Consider the following 23819-nt stretch of genomic DNA (forward strand, 5'->3'; position numbering starts at 1 on the left):
CTTTCGTTGCATTGGCATGGTCAGCAGTTAGGCCACTGGGAGGAGAACCTCGTGCTGCTGCAGACCGTGCAGTGCAGGCAATTTGGCACTGGGTGGCCAGTGCAGGAAGTGGCTCCCATTCTGCACGATCTGTGCAGCCAAGTCTCTCCTTGAATTTGTGCAGCAAATGCTCCTCGACATGGTTGGAGCTGGCCCCAAAGGATGTTGTCCCAGCGGGAGGTCTCAATCGGAAGACATGGAGGTGACTGGCCCTTGTGGGAAGGGTCAAGGTCCAGAGGCCTCCTGTGGAGAAGATCTCAACCCTTCTCCGTTGTTGCTGAGCCCTATGGAGACCTTGGGGACTGGCTGAACCCTGCTGCCAGGCCTGGACTTATATGACTTATTGTGGGTAGAATTTTTTAAAGATCTGCAGATCTTTTAGAGGCCAGGAAGTGCCATGATTGAGGACTAAAGGAACTCACTCCACCAGGACCATCCTCCTCGCGAAGCTGGAAGCGTTCAGCTCCACTTCATCCCTCTCTAAAGCGGAACAAAACACGGAAAGGAGGCAGGGAGGAGCAGGAGGAAGACTAGTTAGAGCTGGATATCTCAAAGGTCTCCTTGCATGATTTTCAGCCCGATCCTCAGGCTCAGGGGAGCCCACCTTGGAAATGGGTGAAATTCCTCCAGATGTGGAGGCTCCCAGCCAATGCTCAGGTTTTTCCATCAGAATAAGTTATCCAGATTAATAGCTCTGCCCCTGCAAACATTAGGGCTGGATGAGGAAGAGTCAGTTTTATCTCAGCGCCTCCTTTTAGCCCAGAGCGGCGGCTGTCAGTGGGTTTGACAGCCGACGCTCAATTTTGCCGGCGTCTGTTCTCGAGCCCGCTGATAGCCACGGGCTCAGAAACCGGACGCCGGCAAAATTGAGCATCCGGTTTTCGGCCCGACAGCTGCCGGCCCATTTTAAATTTTTTTTCAAACTTTTTTTACACTTCGGAACCTCCGACTTTATATCACCATGATATAAAGTCGGAGGGTGCACAGAAAAGCAGTTTTTACTGCTTTTCTGTGCACTTTCCCGGTGCTGGCAGAAACTAGCGCCTACCTTTGGGTAGGCGCTAATTTCTTTAAGTAAAATGTGTGGCTTGGCTGCACATTTTACTTACTGTATCGTGCGGGCATAACTAATAGGGCCATCAACATACATTTGCATGTTGAGGGCGCTATTAGGTGCCGCGGGTTGGACACGCATTTTCACCCCTTACTGAATAAGGGGTAAGGGAAAACGCGTGTCCAAGGGCAGGTTAACCGTGCACTCCGTCGGAGCGCACTGTACTGTATCGGCCTGAAAGGGAGTTGGTCCTTGACGGAGATCTACCCTTTGGGCAAGAAAGCAGTTTTGGTTTATTATAGTGGATGCACTGTTGTGATCTGTGACTAAGAGTGTTGCAGTCTCCACCGCTTCCCTCTTGCTAAAGCCCAGGCCCACCTACCTCCACTCCAGGGATCACCGCGTCCTGCCCGCTCTGGGCCCCGGGGGCTTCTCTCACTCCACATGGCGGCCGCCATTACGTGCCTGCTTCTCGTCAGCCTCACGCGCGTGCGCGAGGACGTCCCTCTTGAGCGCACAACTCCCGGAAGCCTGGCCCCGCCCGCGCTGCTGACGTCACGCCCAAGTCCCGATATAACCGGCGCTCAAACTCTCTCTCATCGCCTTGCAACGAGGTTCACAACTCCATAGTTGTTCTTAGTTGCGTTCCTGGTGATCTTCACGTTGTCTGCTTCCGACCCCGGCTTGCCTCTGACTTTGCTTCTGCCTGCTGTACAAGGGCATTATCACCTTCTTTTTCTTACTGGTTATTCCTTTCTCTATGCAGCCCAGCATTCTTCTGGCTTTAGCTATCGGCTTGTCACATTGTTTCACCATCTTCAGATCTCCAGACACTATTACCCCAAAATCTTTCTCCTGGTCTGTGTACATCAGTCTTAAATCTCCCATTACATACGGCTCTTTTGGATTTCAACACCCCAGATACATGACTCTGCACTTCTTGGCATTGAATCCCAGTTGCCAAATCTTCAACTACTCTTCCAGCTTTCTTAAATCACTTTTCATTCTCTCCTTCAGGCATGTCCATTCTATTGCAGATTTTAGTATCATCTGGAAATAGACAAATTTTACCTTCTATCCCTTCCGCATTGTCACTCACAAGGATATTAAACAGAACTGGTTCCAACACCAATCCCTGTGGCACTTCACTTAACACAGTTCTCTCTTCAAAGTAGGTTCCATTTACCATAACATTCTGTCTCCTATCAGTCAACCAGTTTGTAATCCATGCCACCACCTTGGCACCCACTCCCAAACTTCTCATTCTATTCACAAGCCCTCCTATATGGGACCGTATTAAAAGCTTTGAAATCCAAGTAGATCACATCTACTGTTCTTTCTTGATCCAATTCTCTAGTCACCCAATCAAAAAAATCAATCAGATTTGTCTAACAGGATCTTCCTCTGGTGAATCCATGCTGCCTCAGATCCAGCAAACCACTGGATTATAAGTAGTTCACTATCCTTTCCTTCAGCAGAGTCTTCATTAATTTTCCCACCGTTGAGCTGAGGCTAACCGGTCTGTAGTTTCCGGCCTCCTCTCTACTACCACTCTTGTGATGTGGGACTACAATTGCTCTTCTCCCAGGACAAGCAGGATGGTAGTCCTCACATGTGGGTGACGTCACTAGATGGAGCCCTGTCACAGAAAACTTTTCTGTCAAAGTTTCTAGAACTTTTGACTGGCATACTGAGTATGCCCAGCATGCCATAATCCCTGTAGCCACAGGGGTCTCCCTTCAGTCTCTTGTTTTCCACGCTGCAGTTTGCCTTGCGGTTAGGAGCTCAGTGAGAATTTTCTCACAATTTTTTCCTCACGGAATACTTGAAGTTACTTCTCCAAAAACTTCCCTCACACGGGTCTCCCATCGCGGCATCGATAATTGTCGCTCAGTGAGTAATTTTCACCGTCTTTGGTTGGTTCCTGCCTCCTCTTTTTTTGGTGTCCGCAGGCCATCAACCATTTTAGGGCCTCCCCCTTTTCTATCATGGCAACAGGATTTAGAAAAATGCCCTGAATGTCCCCGTATGATGTTGATTACCGACCCATATGATGTCTGTGTGCTGTGCCTCGGCTCATCACACAACGTTTCTCATTGCCCAAGTTGTGCCCAGATGACCCCGAAGGGTAGGCGGGCTTGCCGCGACAAAATGGAGTCCCTTTTTAAAATCGGGTTGACTCCATTGACGTCCACCCAGTCGTCACCGGCAGGAACATCGAAGAAACTTATTGTCAAACCTCGCCGGGAGCACCAGGGCAGTGGAGATCATCCGTTACTGACTCCATCCAAGGCATCCGCATCGTCTTCCTCGGTGCCAGAGAAAGACCGGACCGAGCACCGAGGGAAGCACCAACTCCGGCACCAACGCGAGTCTACTCCCGCTGCTGGCACAACACAGCATCGACCTCGATGGCTATCGAGCCAATTGCGAAGAGGACATGGATAGAGGAGCCTCCATCCCTTCTCCACCTGAGAAATCAAGGTGATCCCCACTGACATTGGTGCCAGGTACTGAGCCCCCACAAATTCTTGTGGAGGTGCCAGTAGCACCTAATCTGCCTCCCCCTGAAGCTGCGATATCTACTCCAGCTTTCAGGGAGGAACTGGATGGTCTCATCCGCCAAGCAGTGCTTGATGCTCTCTGAGACTTACACCCATCGATGCCGGCCCCCATACCGGCACCGACATCAGAGTCATCGATGATTGCACCTCTGCTAAGCCATCAGGATATGCTCATTGGTGCCCTTCCAACATAACCTGGGCCATCGATGTCAAAGCAACCCGCAAAGTTTCTGAAAGCCCTGATACCCATTCCAGGGTCCTTAGAAGACGATGGCATGGACTCCAGTCCTCTTTTAGTGCCTATTTCACCAATGCCGGATCCGAAACCTGGTCCATCGGGGCTCTCGGGACTGAGAGTCCCACGTTTTCCCTCTATGCCTTTGGTGCCATCGACATCACATCGATGCCACCGCATCTTCCATTGAGACCATCGAAGGATCCATCGGTTCCTACACGTCCTACAGTGCCAACCTTCTTCCCTCCTTCAAGATCTCGGCTAGAGACCTTTTCAGACATGTGGGAAGATGTTGACACCGACACAACCACGGAGGACATCTTATCAGAAAAATCTTCTCCGGAGGAAAGGAGAAAATCTCCCCTAGAAGACCTCTCCTTTGCAAATTTTGTAAAGGAAATGTCAGAGACAATTCCCTTTGACTTGATTTCAGAGGAAGACACCCATCATAAAACATTGGAAGTTCTCCAATTTGTTGATGCTCCAAAGGAAGTTATGGCTATCCCTGCCCACGAGGTCCTCTTGGATCTTCAACATAGTCTTTGGGAGCATCCTTGTACTATCCAACCAGTGAATAGAAGGACAGATGCCACTTATCTGGCCCAACATATTCCTGGATTCCAAAAGCCACAACTGCCCCATCAGTCAGTGGTAGTTGAATCTGCACAGAAAAAGGCCAGACGTTTGTACCCTCACTCTTCAACACCTCCTGGCAAAGATCAAAACTTTTTGGACATTTTGGGTCGCAAGATGTTTCGGGGCTTTATGCTAGTGTCACACATAGCTGCATACCAACTTTACATGACACAATATCAAAGGAATCTCTGGAAGCAGGTTCACAGAATAGCTGACTCTCTTCCCCAACAACAACAAGATAGTCTCAACGCCATACTACAGAAAGGCCTTGAGGCTGGGAAACATGAGGTTCAGGCCACTTATGACTCGTTTGAAACGGCCTCTCGCATGTCAGCAACAGGAGTCAGCGCCAGGAGGTGGGCCTAGCTGAAAGCATCTGACTTGAGGCCTGAGGTCCAAGACAAACTCGCTGATTTGCCATGTACTGTGACAACCTATTCGGTGACAAGATACAGGATGCAATGGCTCAACTAAAAGACCATAATGAGACCCTGCGCTAATTGTCCACAATTTCTACCGAGGGACATTCCTCTACAAGAAAACGAAGGGACACTAGAAAACCATTTTGTTGCCCGTGCAGATACTATCCATCTACATCTCGCGTGAGGCCAGCTAAGTCATCTCAGACAGTACATCCTCGACAGCCCAAACCATCCAGGCCTCAGCCACCACCGCAAACAGGCCAAGCCTCTGGATTTTGAAATCCATCCAGAGAACAGTAGCCACTCCACAAATCCAAAACCAGATTTGCCAGTAGGAGGTCGAATTCACCACTTCATCACCATCTGGCTCAGCATTACCACAGACCAATGGGTTATATCCATCATAACCCAGGGATACCATTTTAACTTCCTCAAGGTTCCCCTGGATTCACCACCCAATCCACTGAGGATGCACAAAGATCACTCAACCCTTCTAGAGTCAGTAATGTCCACCTTTCTGAGTGTTAGGGTTGTAGAAGCCATTCCCCGGGCACAGCAGGGCAGAGGATTCTACTCCTGCTATTTTCTAATTCCAAAGAAATCAGGCGGCCTACGCCCCATCCTAGACCTCCACAATCTCAACAAATTTCTACGAAAAGAAAAATTCAGGATGGTGTCCATAGGCACCATACTTCCCCCTTCTGCAAAAAGGAGATTGGCTCTGTTCTCTGGATCTTCAGGACGATTGTGCTCACATTCCAATATTCCCACCTCACCGCAAATACCTGTGTTTCCTAGTGGGCCATCAACATTATCAGCACCGGGTTCTGCCTTTTGGACTTGCCTCGGCACCCTGTGGATTTACGAAGTGCCTAGCAGTGGCTGCAACCCATCTACGCAAGAACAGCATACACATGTTTCCTTACCTAAATGACTGGCTGATCCAGATCCAATCCAAGCAAGGAGCTCTCAAGCTCACTATCAATCTACTACAGTAGTTGGAATTTCTCATCAACTATCAAAAATCCCATCTAACTCCATCTCACCTCCTTACTTTCATCAAAGCAGAGTTGGACACCACAGTCACAAAGGCCTTCCTGCTCAACGACTGCGCAGTCACACTCTCCAAGCTAGCTTCGTCTCTGCACACAAAAGAAACAGCCTCAGCCCATCAATTCCTAATGTTGCTGGGCCACATAGCTTCCACGGGCCACGTCACTCCTATGGCCAGACTGGCCATGAGAATAACTCAATGGACTTTGAAATCTCAATGGCTCCAAGCCACTCAACCTCTTTCATCCCAGATTCATCCCAGATTTCATCCCCAGATTTCATCCCAGGTTTATTTACCTTGGTTCTATTTACCTTGGTCATTCTTTTGTTATCTCAGTGTTAATCTCTCTTTTGCCTTCTCTTCATTCCAAGTTGCATTTTATCCCTGTTTTATTGTAACTGCTACCTTATTCTTCTATCACATGTTAATGTTTTTAAGTTATTAAGTATTTATTCTGTTGTCACACCTTGTTATTTGTAAACCGGCATGATGCGACTCCCATCGCGAATGCCGGTATATAAGAAATTTAAATAAATAAATAAATAAATGTAACTCACCAGCTACATCTATCGCTTCCCTGGTGGACGAATAAGGCCAACTTGCTGACAGGTCAACCCTTCCACCCACCAATTCCACAAGTGACCTTAACCACAGATGCATCCAACTTGGGTTGGGGAGCTTATGTGAACAATCTTCAAACTCAAGGTACTTGGACACAGCTCGAACCAACGTTTCAGATCAACTTCCTAGAGTTTCGAGCTATACGTTATGCTCTATATGCGTTCAAGGACTGCCTTTCACACAAGACTGTTCTCGTACAAATGGACAACACAGTTGCAATGTGGTACTTAAACAAGCAGGGCGGCACAGGCTCTTATCTTCTCTGCCAAGAAGCTGCACAGATCTCGTCCTGGGCCCTTGCACACTTCATGTATCTCCGGGCCACTTATCTAGCAGGTATACAGAATGTGCTAGCAGATCACCTCAGTCGACAGTTCCATCCCCACGAGTGGTCTCTGGATCCTGTGGTAACAAGGAGAATATTCCAGCGTTGGGGTCAACCAACAATCAACCTCTTTGCATCCGAATTGAATCACAAAGTGGACAAATTCTGCTCCCTGCACAGGCAACAAAGCAAGTTAGCCAGGGACGCCTTTGCTCGCCCCTGGAACACAGGCCTCCTATACGCATATCCCCTGAACCCTCTGATAGCTAAAACTCTTGTGAAATTACAACAGGACAAAGGGTCAGGGATACTCATAGCCCCGTATTGGCCTCAACAAGTATGGTTTCCCATGCTTCTCGACTTCTCGATCAGAGAACCCATTTGACTGGGCACAGCGCCCAATCTCATAACTCAGAACCAAGGCATGTTACGCCATCCAAACCGTCAGGCCCTATCCCTCACAACCTGAATGTTGAAAGCTTGATCCTGCAACCGCTCAACCTTTCAAGTGCTTGTACCTTCATGTAAGCCTTCCACCTGAAAATCCTATCTTTCTAAGTGGAAAAGATATGCCAGGTGGTGCACGCCAAAAGGTATTGACTCCTTTTCCTGCCCCACTCCATCTCTTTTAGACTATCTCTGGCACCTTTCAGACTCTGGTCTCCAGACTTCCTCGGTGAGGGTACACCTGAGTGCCATCTCAGCGTACCACAAGGGAGTAGGGGATGCCCCTGTAACAGCGCTACCCCTTGTGAGTCGGTTTAAGAGGGGCTTACTACAACTTAAGCCCCCTCTATGGCCATCAGTTACTGAATGAGATCTAAATGTAGTACTTACAAGGCTCATGTGCTCCCCGTTTGAGCCTTTGCACTCCTGCGATGTTAAGTTTCTTACTTGGAAAGTTCTCTTTCTAGTAGCAATTACATCTGCTCGGAGGGTTAGCTTGTCACATACTCACCCTAATCAAGGTTTCTCCATGACCGAGTGGTCCTCCGTACTCACCCTAAATTCCTTCCAAAGGTGGTCATCGACTTTCACCTGAATCAATCTGTAGTCTTGCCCACCTTTTCCTAAGGCCTCACTCTCACCAGGGCGAGAGGGTTTTACACACCTTGGACTGTAAACTTGCTCTTGCATTTTACCTAGACCACATTGCAGTCCATAGGAAATCCACCCAACTCTTTGTTTCTTTTGACAAAAACAAACTGGGAATTGCAATGGGCAAGCAAACTCTCTCCAACTGGCTAGCAGACTGTATCGAATTCTGCTATGACAAAGCAGGTTTTCCTCTCCAGGGACGAGTGAAGGCACACTCAGTAAGAGCTATGGCAACCTCAGTAACACACTATCATTCAGTACTGATTGCTGAGATCTGTAAAGCTGCAACATGGTGCTCTCTTCACACATTTGCAGCACATTTCTGCCTAGAAAAGGAAGGATGTCAAGACTCTGCCTTTGGCCAATCCATCTTGAAGAACTTATTTCCAGTATAATCCCAACTCCTTCCACATCCATCTACTGTGATTTTCAGGCTGCCTCATTTTTCTCAACAGCACACCAGTTGTTGTGCCTGTTGCACAAGTTGTAGGCTGTTGGTCCAAACAAATATGAATCGGCCTGTAGCTTGCTAATCACCCACATGTGAGGACTATCATCCCACTTGTCCTGGGAGAAAGCAGAGTTCCTTACCTGTAACAGGTGTTCTTCCAGGACAGTAACTGTAGTCCTCACAAAACCCACTCACCACCCCGCGGAGTTGGGTCCGAAATCATTTTATTATTTTATTTTTTCGCTCGCACCTTTTGCTACAAATGAGACTGAAGGGAGACCCCTGTGGCTACAGGGATTATGGCATGCTGGGCATGCTCAGTGTGCCAGTCAAAGTTTCTAGAAAGTTTTCCATAATAGGTCTCCATCCAGTGACATCACTCACATATGAGGACTACATCCTGCAGTCCTGGGAGAACACCTGTTAGAGGTAAGCAACTCTGCTTTCTCCAGTCTCGCGGCACTACTTTTGTTTCCAGGGATCTATTGAACAGATCTTTCAGAGGACTCGCCAACAGATCTTTAAGCTCTCTCAGTATCCTGGGGTGTATCTCATCCTACCCCCTGGCCTTTCCACTTTCAGTTTGCCTATCTCTTCCCATACATTCTCTTCTGGAAACTGAGTTTCCCAAAGGGAGGAGCACAAAGAAGAATATCTGGTAGAACTGAGGGAGACAAAGAAAGTAATCAAGACGGCAAAAGTCAAGCGGAAGAAAGGATTGCCAAAGAGGTAAAGAGAGGAGTCACTGTTGAAAGAAAGAATAGTGAACTATCTACAGTCTGGAGAATTGCTGGACCAGAGGCAGCATGGATTCACCAGGGGAAGATCCTGTCAGACAAATCTGATTGACTTTATTGACTGGGTAACCAAGGAATTAGATCAAGGAAGAGCTCTCAATGTCATCTACTTGGATTTCAGCAAAGCTTTTGATAGGGTCCTGCACAGGAGACTGGTGAATAAAATCAGAAGCTTAGGAGTGAGTGCCAAGGTGGTAGCCTGGATTGCAAACTGTTGATGGACAGAAGACAATGTGTGATGGTAAATGGAACTTACTCTGAAGAGAGAGCGGTTAAGCTGAGTACCGCAAGGATCGGTGTTGGGACCGGTCCTGTTCAATATCTTTGTGAGCGACATTGCGGACGGGCTAGAAGGTAAGGTTTGTCTTTTTGCGGATGACACTAAGATCTGCAACAGAGTGGACACGCCTGAAGGAGTGGAGAGAATGAGACTGGATTTAAGGAAGCCTAAAGAGTGGTCAAGGATATGGCAGCTGAGATTCAATGCCAAGAAGTGCAGAGTCATGCATATGGGGTGTGGAAATCCAAAAGAAATGTATTCGATAGGGGGGAGAAGAGCTGATGTGTACAGAGCAGGAGAGAGACTTTAGGGTGATAGTGTCTAATGATCTGAAGTCAGCGAAACAATGTGACAAGGCGATAGCTAAAGCCAGAAGAAGGCTGGGCTGCATAGAAAGAGGAATATAGAGTAAGAAAAGGGAAGTTATTATCCCCTTGTACATGTCCTTAGTGAGGCCTCACCTGGAGTACTGTGTTCAGTTCTGGAGACCGTATTTCCGAAGGCACAGAGACAGGATGGAGGAGGTCCAGAGACAGGATGGAGGAGGTCCAGAGAAGGGCAACCAAAAAGGTGAATGGTCTTCATCGCATGACGTACGAGGAGAGATTGAAGAATCTAAATATGTACACCCTGGAGGAAAGGAGGAGCAGGGGTGATATGATTTAAACTTTCAGATACTTGAAAGGTTTTAATGATCCAAAGACAACGACAAACCTTTTCCGTTGCAAAGAAATCAGCAGAACCCAGGGGTCAAGATTTAAAACTCCAGGGAGGAAGACTCAGAACTAATGTCAGGAAGTATTTCTTCACGGAGAGGGTGGTGGATGCCTGGAATGCCCTTCCGGAGGAAGTGATGAAGACCAAAACTGTGAAGGATTTCAAAGGGGCGTGGGATAAACACTGTGGATCCATAAAGTCTAGAGGATGTGAATGAAGAGAAGAGGCATAGGGTTGGCTTGCTTGCGGGAATGACGGCTACTACCTGGAGATTGATATCCTTATTCAATAAACATACACACAGTTACTGCGACTCCAACATTGCTCTATGCTTCAGCGGCAAGAGGAAATGTGGAAAAAAGGATTTGCATCCACAAAATAGGGGTGTAGCTTGCTTGTTATAGCGGTTACTATCCCAAATCAATTAAGCCTGATACTTCATTTTCAATACATATCCAGCGCAGCTCACTGCTTCAACGGCAGGGGGGAATGAAGTAAAGAGGATTTATACTCAGACAACAACCAACAAGGACTGAATTGCACCGGCAGGGTAAACAAGCGTGGGAGTAGCTTGTTTATTACGGCAGTTACTACCCCTAACCAATTAGCTAGATACTTCACTTAGATGCAGCTCCAGCACTGCTGTCTACATTGATGGTGGGGGTGGAAGGGAAATAGAACCAAAAAGTTACTTATAAGGGCCAAGAGTAACAGATAAGTAGGAAAAAAAAAAAAGTGCGAAAGCTTGCTGGGCAGACTGGCTGTGCCGTTTGTTCTTCTTCTGCCGTCATTTCTATGTTTCTATGTACTCCATCCCCACCTATGGTCTTGTTAACCAGCATTGGGCTTTCTCCAGAGTCTCCGTTAGTGAATACCAAGGTGAAGCATTTGTTTAATATTTCTGCCATTTCTTTGTTACTCTTCACACATTGCTCCTTGTCACCTTTCCGTTTCACGGTACCACTTCCGATCTACCTTCTTTCTCTGATATATCTGAAAAATGTTTTGTCTCCTTGCTTTACCTCTCTGGCCATACTTTCTTCCGCTTGACCTTTTGCTTTCCTTATTTCTTTCTTCGTCTCCCTCAGTTTTAACAGATATTCTTCTGTGTGTTTCTTTTTTATACTTTTTGAATGCTGTTCTTTTTGCCTTTATTTTTTCAGCCACTTCCTTAGAGAAACAGATTGGTTTTTTTTTCCCTCTTACTCTTGTTTTTTCTAACATATAGAATTGTTGCTTTTGTAATAGTTCCTTTTAATTTGGCCTACTTGTTCCACCTCACCCATTTTTCCCAGTCTTCCAGTTCTTCCTCCAGGTATGACCACATTTTGACAAAGTCAGTATTTTTGAAATTCAAAACTCGGGTGTTCATGAATTCATGCACTTAGAAAAAAAGAGCATGAACATTACCCAAACTACAATAATTCCCAATAGTAACCAAAAAATTGAATTAGCCGAGAAAGTACGGAACCTCGGAACAATAATTGATACAGAGCTAAACCTGAAACAGCACATAACACTAAAGGTTAAAGAAGGGTATGCTAAACTCATGATACTCAGAAAACTTAAGCCATTACTATCGCTGCCATACTTTCGCACAGTGCTTCAATCACTGATATTTGCAAGCACTGGCTACTGTAATGCTTTACTACTCGGTTTACCCTACACTACGATACGACCACTGCAAATATTACAAAACTCCATGGCTAGAATTCTCACTGGAAAAAGGAAAAAAGATCACATCAGACACACGTGCCGCACTACATTGGCTACCCATAGAACAAAGAGTGCAGTTCAAAGCTCTTTGCGCAATACACAAACTAATCCATGATGAAAAAGCAGAATGGCTGAACACAGCACTTCGAGTATATATCCCACATAGAAATTTAAAATCAGCAAACTCAGCTCTTTTAGCCATTCCATTTGTGAAAACAGCAAGACTAACCCAGGTTAGGGAACGTGCACTGACCCTGGCTGGTCCCATATTATGGAACACTATGCCCCTTGATCTAAGACTTCGGAGAAATCATAAACTTTTCAAAACACACCTCAAAACCTGGCTTTTCAAACAAGCCTTCAAGAAAGAGAACGACGCAAGCAAATAAATAAGAAAAAGCGGACATAGAGCACCCAATGCACAATTTCCAGTTACCACATAGGCATTATTTTATCCTACTGATAATTGTAGTCAGACCGACAGGTTGAATAGCAATAAAACATACAATCCCCCATGAGAATTTCATTAATGTAAATTCACGTCATAAACCATATTATACTTAATGTTGTTTTGTTACCGAATGATAATGGCACCCTCTATGTAAAGTACGATCTATATTTTCTTTGATATATATAAGTAGATATATATATATATATATCTATATTTTCTTTGATATATATAAGTGATATAAATAAGCCTCCACAGATGTACTCCATGCAATCCATATTTCCTCATTATCCGCTGTAACTTTGTGACAATGTCCGCTGTAACTTTGTGACTGTCTTAACCCTCATTTTATTGCCTCTCATGTAAATAATGTTACGTTCCTTTTAATTTCCCAGCTGCTATCTTCCTCCTCCTTTACTTTCTCCCCTCTCCCCCCCCCTTTTTTCTCGAACCTGCTCCATCCCCCTCTCCCTGTTTATTGTAATTTCCTCCTTTCGCAAGTTTATTGTAAACCGGCGTGATGTGCCCGCATGAACACCGGTATATTAAAAGCTGTTAAATAAATAAATAAAATAAATAAATATATGTGCCCTATTGTAAACCGTTATGATGGTGAATAACTTAATGACGATATATAAAAACTTTTAAATAAATAAATAAATGTGTCTTCTCTGTATCTTATTTGCAAAATCGAAACTCTGCAGTTAGGATCATATTTAATCTTCATGGAGGGAAAGTTTGCAACCTTTTATGAGGCAACTTCACTGGTTGCCTATCTAGCAAAGAATTCAATTGAAATTGATTATGTTAGTTTATAAAACTACACACACTGGGTAAATCGAACTATTTTCTCTATACAGTCTCACACCACACAAAATAAGAGAAAAGTATACAATTTTATTACCATAATCTCAAATGTTTCAGGAATGTGTCCCTAAAATATACAAACATATTCACACTCACACTCATTCATTCATTAAAAAATGTCAAGAGAGCACACAATGAAGCCAGCAAGTACAACTACAAAACATTTATACAATGCTATTCTATGCAACCTATACCCAATTCCCTGTGGAAATATCCACTTACAATCTATTAATATGGTTGCCTCCGGCTGTATAGCTCCTTAAAGCTGGTCTCTCTTTGCGTAGTCCCTTTCTTTGAAAATCTCCATTTTTGAGCTTGATTGCATACACGTGGTCTGACCAGACGAGAGACCAGCTTTAAGGAGCTATACAGCCGGAGGCAACCATATTAATAGATTGTAAGTGGATATTTCCACAGGGAATTGGGTATAGGTTGCATAGAATAGCATTGTATAAATGTTTTGTAGTTGTACTTGCTGGCTTCATTGTGTGCTCTCTTGACATTTTTTAATGAATGAATGAGTGTGAGTGTGAATATGTTTGTATATTTTATGGACACATTCCTGAAACATTTGAGATTATGGTAATAAAATTGTATAGTTTATAAAGCTATTCATATGGAGTCATATTCATTAACTGGGAAATTAAATTGGTATGTAACAGCTCATCCATTGCACTCTACCATGCAAATGTTTCTGCATTTACCATCGTTTCATGAATATTGTCTTCAGTGTACCAGATACAGAGCTTTCACCATTATTGGGCCAACACTTTGAAATGCTTTGGATTTAAAAATAAGGCAGATACAAGATTTTTTAATATTCTGTAAACAAGTTAAAGTAGTTTTATTTGAAACAGTGTTTACAGGTATGCTACATTGTTAGTGAGCAATTTTATAATATGCTGGTTATATGCTTTTAGACTGTTTTATATGTTTGTAATGGGGTTTAGCTTATTTTAATGTATTTTACTGTTCTTATAGGGTTTTGATGTGATCCGCACTGAACAAAATGGATTTGCAGAATACAAAATGTGTACTAAATAAACAAATATATTTGAAAGGATATAGCCGATGGGATGGTATATTTAAAAACAAAAAAATGTTATGGGACTGCAGATTCATCTTCCCCCCCCCCCCCCCCCCCCACCCCCCCCCCCCCCCCCCTCCCCCCCCCCCCCCATACCTCCTTCCCCGGGTTTTTTAAAAATTTGTATCAGGCTCCCTCAGACCCATAACATGAGGATCCTCCTGCCTCTCATTCTTCTTAATTCTGAAATACTCATAAATGCTCCCACCAAAGCACAGATACTTCATTGTTCCATCTCTCAAAAGAGAATCTACTCAGATGACCTTGTTAGATGTCGGTTTTTTTTTTTTTGTTTTTTTTTTTACTGATTTCTTGTTTTCCCAGGGTGTAATCCTTTAACCAGTTCATACTCACAGTGGATTTTTGTCACCCACTGCACAGAGCCTGATGAAAAGTCATAATATGGAGTATGATTGTATCCTTTGCTCTAACTGTGTCCCCTATCCCGCTTTTCTATGCTCCATATTAAATCCATGCGCTCTCTTCTTTCCTTAGATATACTAAGGGAGTGGATATGTGGAGTGTGGGCTGTATCCTAGGGGAGATGCTGCTGGGAAAGCCCCTCTTTACTGGAACATCCACTATTAACCAGATTGAGAAGATCATGAGTGTCATCCCAGCACCATCCCAAGAAGGTTAGAGTGATCAGAAAATTATATTATGTATCACAAATGAGTGCATTACTGCATTATAATAGTATTTGTCACCCTCCCAGGAAGATGAGGAAAATTAGGTATCGGGGAATTACAAAAGTAATTAGGTTAGATTAGTGAGGTGCTGGGCACCAAAGCTGAAGGTGAGATTCAGTTAGTGCTGAAGGAGTTGGGGAGACCTTCACTTTAGTGAAGGAGGGAAAGTGTCCTACCAGTTTTGGAGGTGGCAGGTAAGAGTCTTGATGATATTAGGATTATGTTTGCCATTAGTTAGTAAATGCTAAATTTAAAATGTTTTGTTAGATGATCTTACTGGGCCAGCCTGATGTCAGTCATGTGTGAGATCCAAATATCTGCTTCTGTACCTTGGGGATGCTGTGGAGACAGTAATCACAGCTGGGTGGAAAGTGGTGCATCTGCCGCAAACCTCAGAAAAGGACCGACCCAGGACCTTACATGGACCAAAGGGACCAGAACCACTGCCATGCTTTAGTTGCGTAGAGAAAATCTACTTTGCCAGGGAATGTCCCTGGACTGAAGAGGAAGTCATGGATGTCAATCTAATGACACACCACTTTTGTAACTTTGCTGATGCTCCTTACCCTCTAGCTGGTCCTGGTTGATCTGAGTGGGTCCCCTAGTCAAGCCCTGATACATTATGGGAGCATAAATATCCTCATTTGAGGGAGCTAGTCAAGAGTAAAAAGGTTGATTATGGACAGATGGTGAATGTGATCTGTATCCATGGGAACCGTTGGCAGTTTCCCACTGACCAGGTCTCATTAAAGACAGAAAATAACATCATAAGAAATGCCATACTGGGTCAGACCACCATCCTGTCTCCAACAGTGGCCAATCCAAATCACAGGTACCTGGCAAGCACCCAAACATTAGATTGATTAGAAGCTACCACTGCTTACTGATTATCGAAATAGCAGTTTATGGATTTATCCTTGAGGAACTTATCCAAACATTTTTTAAATCCAGTTATAGTAACTTCTGTAACCACATCCTCTGGCAATGAATTCCAGAGCTTAACTATGTGCTGAGTGAAAAATATTTTTCTTCAATTTGTTTTAAATGGGCTACTTGCTATCTTCATGGAGTGCCCCCTGGTCCATTCTAGACAGAAAATAACTGATTTACATTAACTTGTTTAAGTCCTTTTATGATTTTGTAGACTTCTATCATATCCCCCCTCAGTCGTCTCTTCTCCAAACTGAACAGCCCTAACTTCTTTAGCTTTTCCTCATAGGGCAGCCGTTCCATGTCCCTTATTTTGGTCGCCCTTCTCTGCTCTTTCTCCAGTGCAGCAATATCCTTTTTGAGATGCGGTGGCCAGAATTGCATACAGTATTCAAGGTGCGGACTCGCCATGGAGCGATATAGAGGCATTATGACATTCTCTGTTTTATTTTCCATTCCCTTCCTTTTTTTTTTTGTCAAAATCATTTTTATTGAAGAGTAAAGACAGTACAACCATCAAATATTAAAAGGGGTGCCCAATTACCCGCAGCAGATCAACAACATTAATATCAAACCACACCCCTGCACAATACTACCACCTGGTATCAGGCGCACTGCCCCCCTCCTTTTCAATAGCCAGCGGGTATAACCGCCAGACAAAATCCGCTATTTCAACCACACAACCCATTTGCACCATTCATCCCAATCACGTACTCATCCACTTTCTTCCCCGAACCCCTAGGAGAGTAGCACGTATAGCTCATAAGACAAGGTCCAAGAAAACAAACCAGTAACCGATCCAATATGGCTAGCAGCAAAATGACAACAAGGTGGAATCAGTAAAAATGGACTTTATTGAAACTTGCCCGACTCTGGCCGAGTTTCGCTCTACGAGCTGCCTCAGGGGCTTTTTGAACCACTTGAATTGGCTCTGATCAGTGTGAACGTCATTTATATCGTAGACGAAGAGATATGAATCAGCATGCTGAATATCAACTTTTTCTAGGAACAAATACTTGCAACCATAGATCACTGTGCAAGCAGTGATACCGTAATTCTTTCAAAAGAAATCTTCAGTCGAACGGCATGCAACCACTCACCGCTCAAGCAAGACATAGACTTTGTGGTAGGAAGTATGTTCGGTTGTATCCAGTCGGCCAAGACCGTATGGCAAGCCAGTAATATAGCAGTACGGCCAAACCTGTCCAAAGAGACCTTTTAGACTGGCACCACTCCCTGCAGACCCGACAGAAGAAACTTGCCGCTCCTGCCAATGGTTGAATGTGTACTTTGAGCAACAACAGTCAATACTTCGTTCCAAAACCCGTCCACGTTTCTATGTTTCTATGTTTCAAATGTAGACACGTAAACAATTGGTGGATCAAAGTTCCTCTAGCTTGATTACATTTGATGCACATGGGCAATGTAAGTCTCCCCATTTAATAACGCCATATCTCATCACATATAGGGCCAGATTTTCAAAAGCATTTACTCGAGCAAAACTGGTTTTTGCTCGAGTAAATACACTTTACTCAAGTAAATGGGCTTTTCAAAATTGCTACAATATATGCCATTGAATTGTCCATAGGATTTACTCAAGTAAGTGCACTTTACTCGAGTAAATAGCTTTTGAAAATTGCTACGATAGTATGTCACATTTACATCCGTAACTCCTTTGAAAATGACCCCCTTAATATGGTGTAGAATTTTAAATTGTAGTTCCTGAAGTGATAAGTCAGGCACACTTTTTTGCATAGTTTTAAAACATGAGAGCAAGTAGGATGAGGACACGTCAGTCACCCCCATCTCTGTCCAATATTGCGCCAGATATGAGAGATGCCGAGGCGAACGAAAACGTCTCCCCATCGCGCACCATCCCTTTATTGAGTTTTGCTTTAAGGCCGCATCAAAAAAACACTGGGCGAATTGACGTTCCCGTCTGAACTGGTCGTCTGTCCATTTAAAACTTCTCAAATAATGACGTGTTTGCAAATAAGCAAAAAATTGTTTAGCCGGTAAGTCGTAAGGATTCAAAGTCTTGCACCAATGGTGTGTCCTCGTAATAAAATTGATAAATGAATGGGAGTCCTTTTTGTAGCCAGGCATCAAAAATAGCATATTGTGCACGCCCTGGAGGAAAATCCCAGTTTCCCAGCAACGGCATTAAGAGAGAAACAAGTCCAATCAGTCCTCCCTGCGCCCGGATCCACCGCCAAGCTTGGCGACAAGAGTGCACCAAACCACACAGGATCTGCAGAGAGTGATAGACTGCATTACTAGCCTGCATAAGGTATAAGGGGAACCATGGGGAAACTATACTAATGACCAGCCCATCTTCACAATAAGCATATTGATCAAGGAGCCATTCACCTACAAAACGCAACTGACCTGCTGCATTAAAGAGGCGAATGTCTGGTAGACCTAAGCCCCTTTCTCCCCTAGAATATGTCAGCCCCTTATAATTCAGCCGAGCTCTTTTCCCAGCCCACACAAACTTTTGAAACGCCGCTTGTAACCAATTGACATCGCTGCCCTTCAACCAACAAGGCAACATGTGCATCTTATAGAGCAACTTCGGCAATAAAACCATTTTAAGCAGAGCACATCTACTAAATAAGGAAAGAGGCAGGGCCCTCCACGACTGAAGTTGGGCGGCTAAAGCTGCGATCATGTTGGAAATATTGAGCTCATAAAGATCTGTGAGATCTCGGGGTATCCAAACTCCCAAGTATTTTAGTTTGTTTTGGGCCCAAGTAAAGGGAAAATCTCCCATCCACTGATGCTGCACTTTAGGATTTAAAGCTAAGGCCTCCGATTTTGCAAAATTAATTGTTAAGCCTGCTATGCTGTGAAAAGAGGTAAAATGACGGATAATGACTGGAATACTAGTTTTCAGGTTTCCAACAAATAACAAAATGTCATCAGCAAACATTGCCAATTTCATCTGATGCCTTCCCAGTCGTAGACCCTTAAATTCCCCATCCAGCCTTAATTTAATAGCCAGCGGCTCTAACGCCAAAACAAATAAAAGAGGTGAGAGAGGACAGCCCTGTCTCACCCCACATTGAATAGGGAAGGATTTAGACAATGCCCCATTAATAAGGAGGCGTGTACTAGGATTGGAATACAGTACCTTCAACCAAGTGAGAAAGGGACCAGAGATACCATAAATCTGCAGAGCCCAGAATAAATAATCCCAAGACAGGGAGTCAAAGCCCTTCTCTGCATCCAGGCTTAAGACCACCACCTCTGTTGCCGTGTGAAAATTTAACAATCCAATCAGAAGTCTCACGTTCTTTACTCCCTGCGTCCTTTAACAAAACCTGTTTGGTCTTCATGAATTACTGAAGGCAAGAGGGAGTTTAATCTAGCAGCAAGGACAGCGGATAGAATCTTCAGATCACCATTCATTAAAGAAATAGGCCAATAGGAGCCAACATCCTGCAAATCTTTGCCTGGTTTCGGCAAGAGAACTATAGTAGATTGATTTTTCATGGGGCTAACAGTCGAACCCTGAAGCAACCCATTATAATACTGCCGCAACACCGGCAGCACTGGAAATTTTAGAATCTTATAGAATTCTGGTCCCAAACCATCCGGCCCTGCCGCCTTGCCTGGTTTCAAGCCCTGTATCACCGCCTGAATTTCCACATCTACTATTGGTTTATTTAACAGCCACTCCAGCAGTCATCCAGCCACTCCATCATCCATCCAGCATCCGCTCAGCCACTCCATCATCCATCCAGCCACTCCATCATCCATCCAGCATCCGCTCAGCCACTCCAGCAGTCATCCAGCCACTCCATCATCCATCCAGCATCCGCTCAGCCACTCCAGCAGTCATCCAGCCATTCCAGCATTCGTCTAGCATCTACTCAGCCACCCCAGCAGTCATCCAACCACCCCAGCAGTCATCCAGCCACCCCAGCATTCGTCCAACTACGGAACTTCACCAATCTTACCCCCATCATAGACCATATCCACAACTCATCATATCCCCTCAGGCCATAGGATAACCATTGCTGACAAATCCGGTCCAAGCAAATACGATAATCCAATTAGGATACTAGGATACTCAATACCCATATTATATCACAGTACTTCCCTCAAGATGAAGCCTCCTCTGCGATACCATCCTATATCTCGCAGAAATCTCACCCCGGTCATGATCTCCCCTATTACTCAACTCCTTGGACTTGCTGTATTCACTCTAACACTATGCAATGCCCAATCAATCACCAAAAAACCCCACATTCTACACGACCACCTGCTTTATGCCAAACCAGACATCTGTGCCATTACAGAGACTTGGCTGAAGCCTACAGACACAGTCCTGACAAATCAACTTCCTACCCAGATGTATGATGTCTTCTCCATCCCTAGACAAAAGAAAAAAGGGGGAGGTCTCCTTCTGGCTGCCAAAAAGCACTTAATCTCACCCTACAACCTATCAATACAATACCAAAACTACAGGTGGGCCTATTCAAATCCAAATCTCTCCAAATCCTCCTCACATACGCCCCCCTGGATTATTAGACCTAGATCCCTCCCCTATAGTGGAAATCATTGCAAAATACTTAAACTTGGATTCACCAGCCATGATCCTTGGGGATTTTAATCTACATATAGACGCCAAGCCTCAATCTTCTAAATGCGAAGCCTTTTTATCCTCCCTTTCGGACATGGGCTTCAAACAACTCGTCAACCAACCCACACATAAAGCAGGTCACACTCTCGACCTTATCTTCACAAACACCAGCCTCACCCCTCTCTCCCTCCCTCTTTGCCTCCCGGTCCCATGGTCAGACAATTTCTTGATCTCCTCCACCCTCAGATCGATGACAAGATTGTCTGCACCCCCTCAGCTCTCCACCCTCCACTATAGGAAACCCTGTCCATCAGAAGCCCTCAGCAACTCGCTGATCAAAGAACTTACTAACCTGGATCTATCACACCCCAATGCAGCTTTCTTCTCTTGGCAAAACATCACAGAATCTATCGCCACCAACTTATGCCCACTGTCGACAAAAAATTTTAACCCCTCTCAAAATAACAAGCAGCCATGGTTCTCAGAGGAGCTCCGCCCCCAAAAGCAAGGCCTGAGATGGAAAGAAAAGGAATGGAGGAAGAACCCCAACCCTCACTCCCTAACCTCATACAAAGCCGCTCTCCACCAATACAGAACTGCAACGCTACGAACAAAAAGGGATTTCTACGCCCACCATATCCATGATATGATCTTCGATGCGAAGGGTCTCTTCTTGTACGTTTCGGAACTCACCAAGACTGCCCCCCCTACAATCCCCGATGACCTAACCCAATCGAAAGCCAATGATCTGGCCTTATTCTTCCAAAACAAAATCTCCAATACCCTGGCTAGATTACCTACTAACCCTAACATGCTGCCTCCAGATCCCCCCCTTCCCCCGAACCTAGATGTTGGTTTGGAATCCTTTGATCCCACCTACGCTATAGAGGTGGAAACCCTGATAAAAAGAATGAAACCCTCTTCTCACCCTCTAGACCAAATCCCATCCAAACTCTTGATTCTCATACCAGAATCTTTCTCTAAGCATCTAGCAGATATTATCAACTGCTCCCTCTCACAAGGAATCTTCCCGGACGCTCTCAAATTGGCCACCCTGAAACCCATTCTCAAAAAACCGAACCTGGACCTGGATGATCCCAACAACTATCGTCCCATATCAAATCTGCCGTTTGTAGCCAAGATCATGGAGAAAATTGTAAATAACCAACTTTCAAATTACCTGGAGGAACATAATATTCTACACCCTTCACAATATGGATTCCGAAAAGAACACAACACAACACTGAAACTCTCCTCATCTCGCTCCTAGACCAGCTATACACTGGCATTGACAAAGGACAGTCCTTCCTCTTAGCTCTTCTTGATATCTCAGCGGCTTTCGACACCGTAAATTATACTACCCTTATAAACCGGTTATCAGACATAGGAGTCGCAGGACCCACCCTCAGATGGTTCGACTCTTTCCTTAGCAACAGAGGCTACAAGGTAAAAATCAATAACAAAGAATCCCCTCGCACTAACTCCCCATTCGGAGTCCCCCAAGGCTCCTCATCGCCCACTCTGTTCAATATCTACCTACTCCCTCTCTGCCATTTACTCTCAAAATTAAATCTGAAATTCTACATATATGCAGACGACGTTCAAATTTTAATCCCCATATCTAATTCACTGGATTCAGCTCTCAAAATATGGGATTCTCACTTGCAAACGATCAACCTCTACCTTTCAAGCCTCAACCTGGTGCTTAACACTAACAAGACAGAACTCCTGCTCATCACCCCAGAAGGTAGTCCCTTCCATCAAAAGCTACACACCAACACACAAATTTCCCATGCAAGAGACCTTGGAGTCATAATAGATAGTCACCCGAGCCTAAAGAAATTTATAAACCACACTACGAAGTAGTGCTTCTACAAGCTACAGGTACTCAAAAAAACTCAAGCCGTTTCTCTTCCATCATGATTTCAGATCGGTCCTCCAAGCCATCCTGTTCTCTAAGGTTGATTGCTGCAACTCCATCTTGCAAGGTCTTCCTGCTACTACAATAAAACCCCTCCAGCTGCTTCAAAACGCGGCGGCGAGAATCCTGACAAATACTAATCGGAGAGAGCACATCTCTCCCATATTAAAAGATCTTCATTGGCTCCCAGTAAACTTTAGGATTCTACATAAATCACTTACAATTATTCACAAAAACATTCACCATCAGACGTCTCTTGACCTGCTACACCCTCTCAAACTTCACTCTACAGCCAGACCCTTAAGGGAAGCCTACAAAGGATCCTTACACGTTCCCCCTATCAAAGCGGTGCACCACTCAAACATCAGAGACCGGGCATTTTCAACAATAGGTCCCTCCATTTGGAACTCCATGCCCCCGGACCTCAGGCAGGAAACCTGTCTCATAACTTTTAAAAAGAAACTCAAGACTTGGCTTTTCGGTCGAGCCTTTCCCTGTTCCTAGTCCAAGAGCATGACTCAGAACTGTTCCCAGCATGACTCAGAACTGTTCCCATCTCCACTGTAATTAAACTAGCACTAAGACTCGCTAATACGTCATAACGAGATTGGCTCCTTGCCTCCCTTCCACACCCCCACCTGTATATAGTATACTATCTCTGTTCTCCCCCCTTTATTTTCCTATCCCCAGTTTTTGCTCTCTTGTTATAATGTAACTTTATGCTTCATCAAATTTTGTCTTTTGTTATTTGGTTATGGTTAACTGCTTAGTTCGATGTAAACCGAGTTGATTTGATTTGTATCAAGAAAGTTGGTATATAAAAGCCTTAAATAAATAAATAAATAAATAAATGTCCAGCTGATCCCTAGTGAACAGAGGCCAAGGCACATTATTAAAAAATGTTTCCTTCCTCTCATCATTACTTGGTTTAGCCTTATATAACTTGCTATAGTATTCATGAAATCGATCTGCTATCACTTGCGCAGTAACGTGACACACCCCAGAGCGATCTTTAATACTGGTAATGAAAGATTTAGGGCCACGCACACGTACTAAGTTAGCTAATAGCTTGCTGGGTCTATTACCATAACGATACATCTGAAACTGATAATAGCGCAGGGATTTAGACGTGCTCTGGTGTAAAAGTGCTTGTAACGTTTCACGAATTCCCTCGGCCTCCCTTTTACTAGTCTCAGACATCTCCTGCATATGTCGAAGCTGAGCAGCTTTCAACTCCGCAGTAAGCTTAAGTATTGCAGTGTTTCTAGCTTTATTCTGAG

General features: G+C 44.5%; 1 protein-coding gene across 5 annotated transcripts in view; it reads left to right on the plus strand.

Annotated features, from left to right (window-relative positions):
• MAPK15 (mitogen-activated protein kinase 15) overlaps positions 1 to 23819 on the plus strand; it is a 362466-nt gene that overhangs the window by 94364 nt on the left and 244283 nt on the right. For all 5 annotated transcript variants that reach the window (XM_029592333.1, XM_029592334.1, XM_029592335.1 and 2 more), the window contains one exon: positions 14907 to 15046. In XM_029592333.1, the coding sequence (XP_029448193.1) occupies positions 14907 to 15046 (140 nt within the window). The remainder of the gene's footprint in view (positions 1 to 14906; positions 15047 to 23819) is intronic.

This window comes from Rhinatrema bivittatum, chromosome 2, assembly GCF_901001135.1.
Source record: "Rhinatrema bivittatum chromosome 2, aRhiBiv1.1, whole genome shotgun sequence".
Taxonomy (NCBI): domain Eukaryota; kingdom Metazoa; phylum Chordata; class Amphibia; order Gymnophiona; family Rhinatrematidae; genus Rhinatrema; species Rhinatrema bivittatum.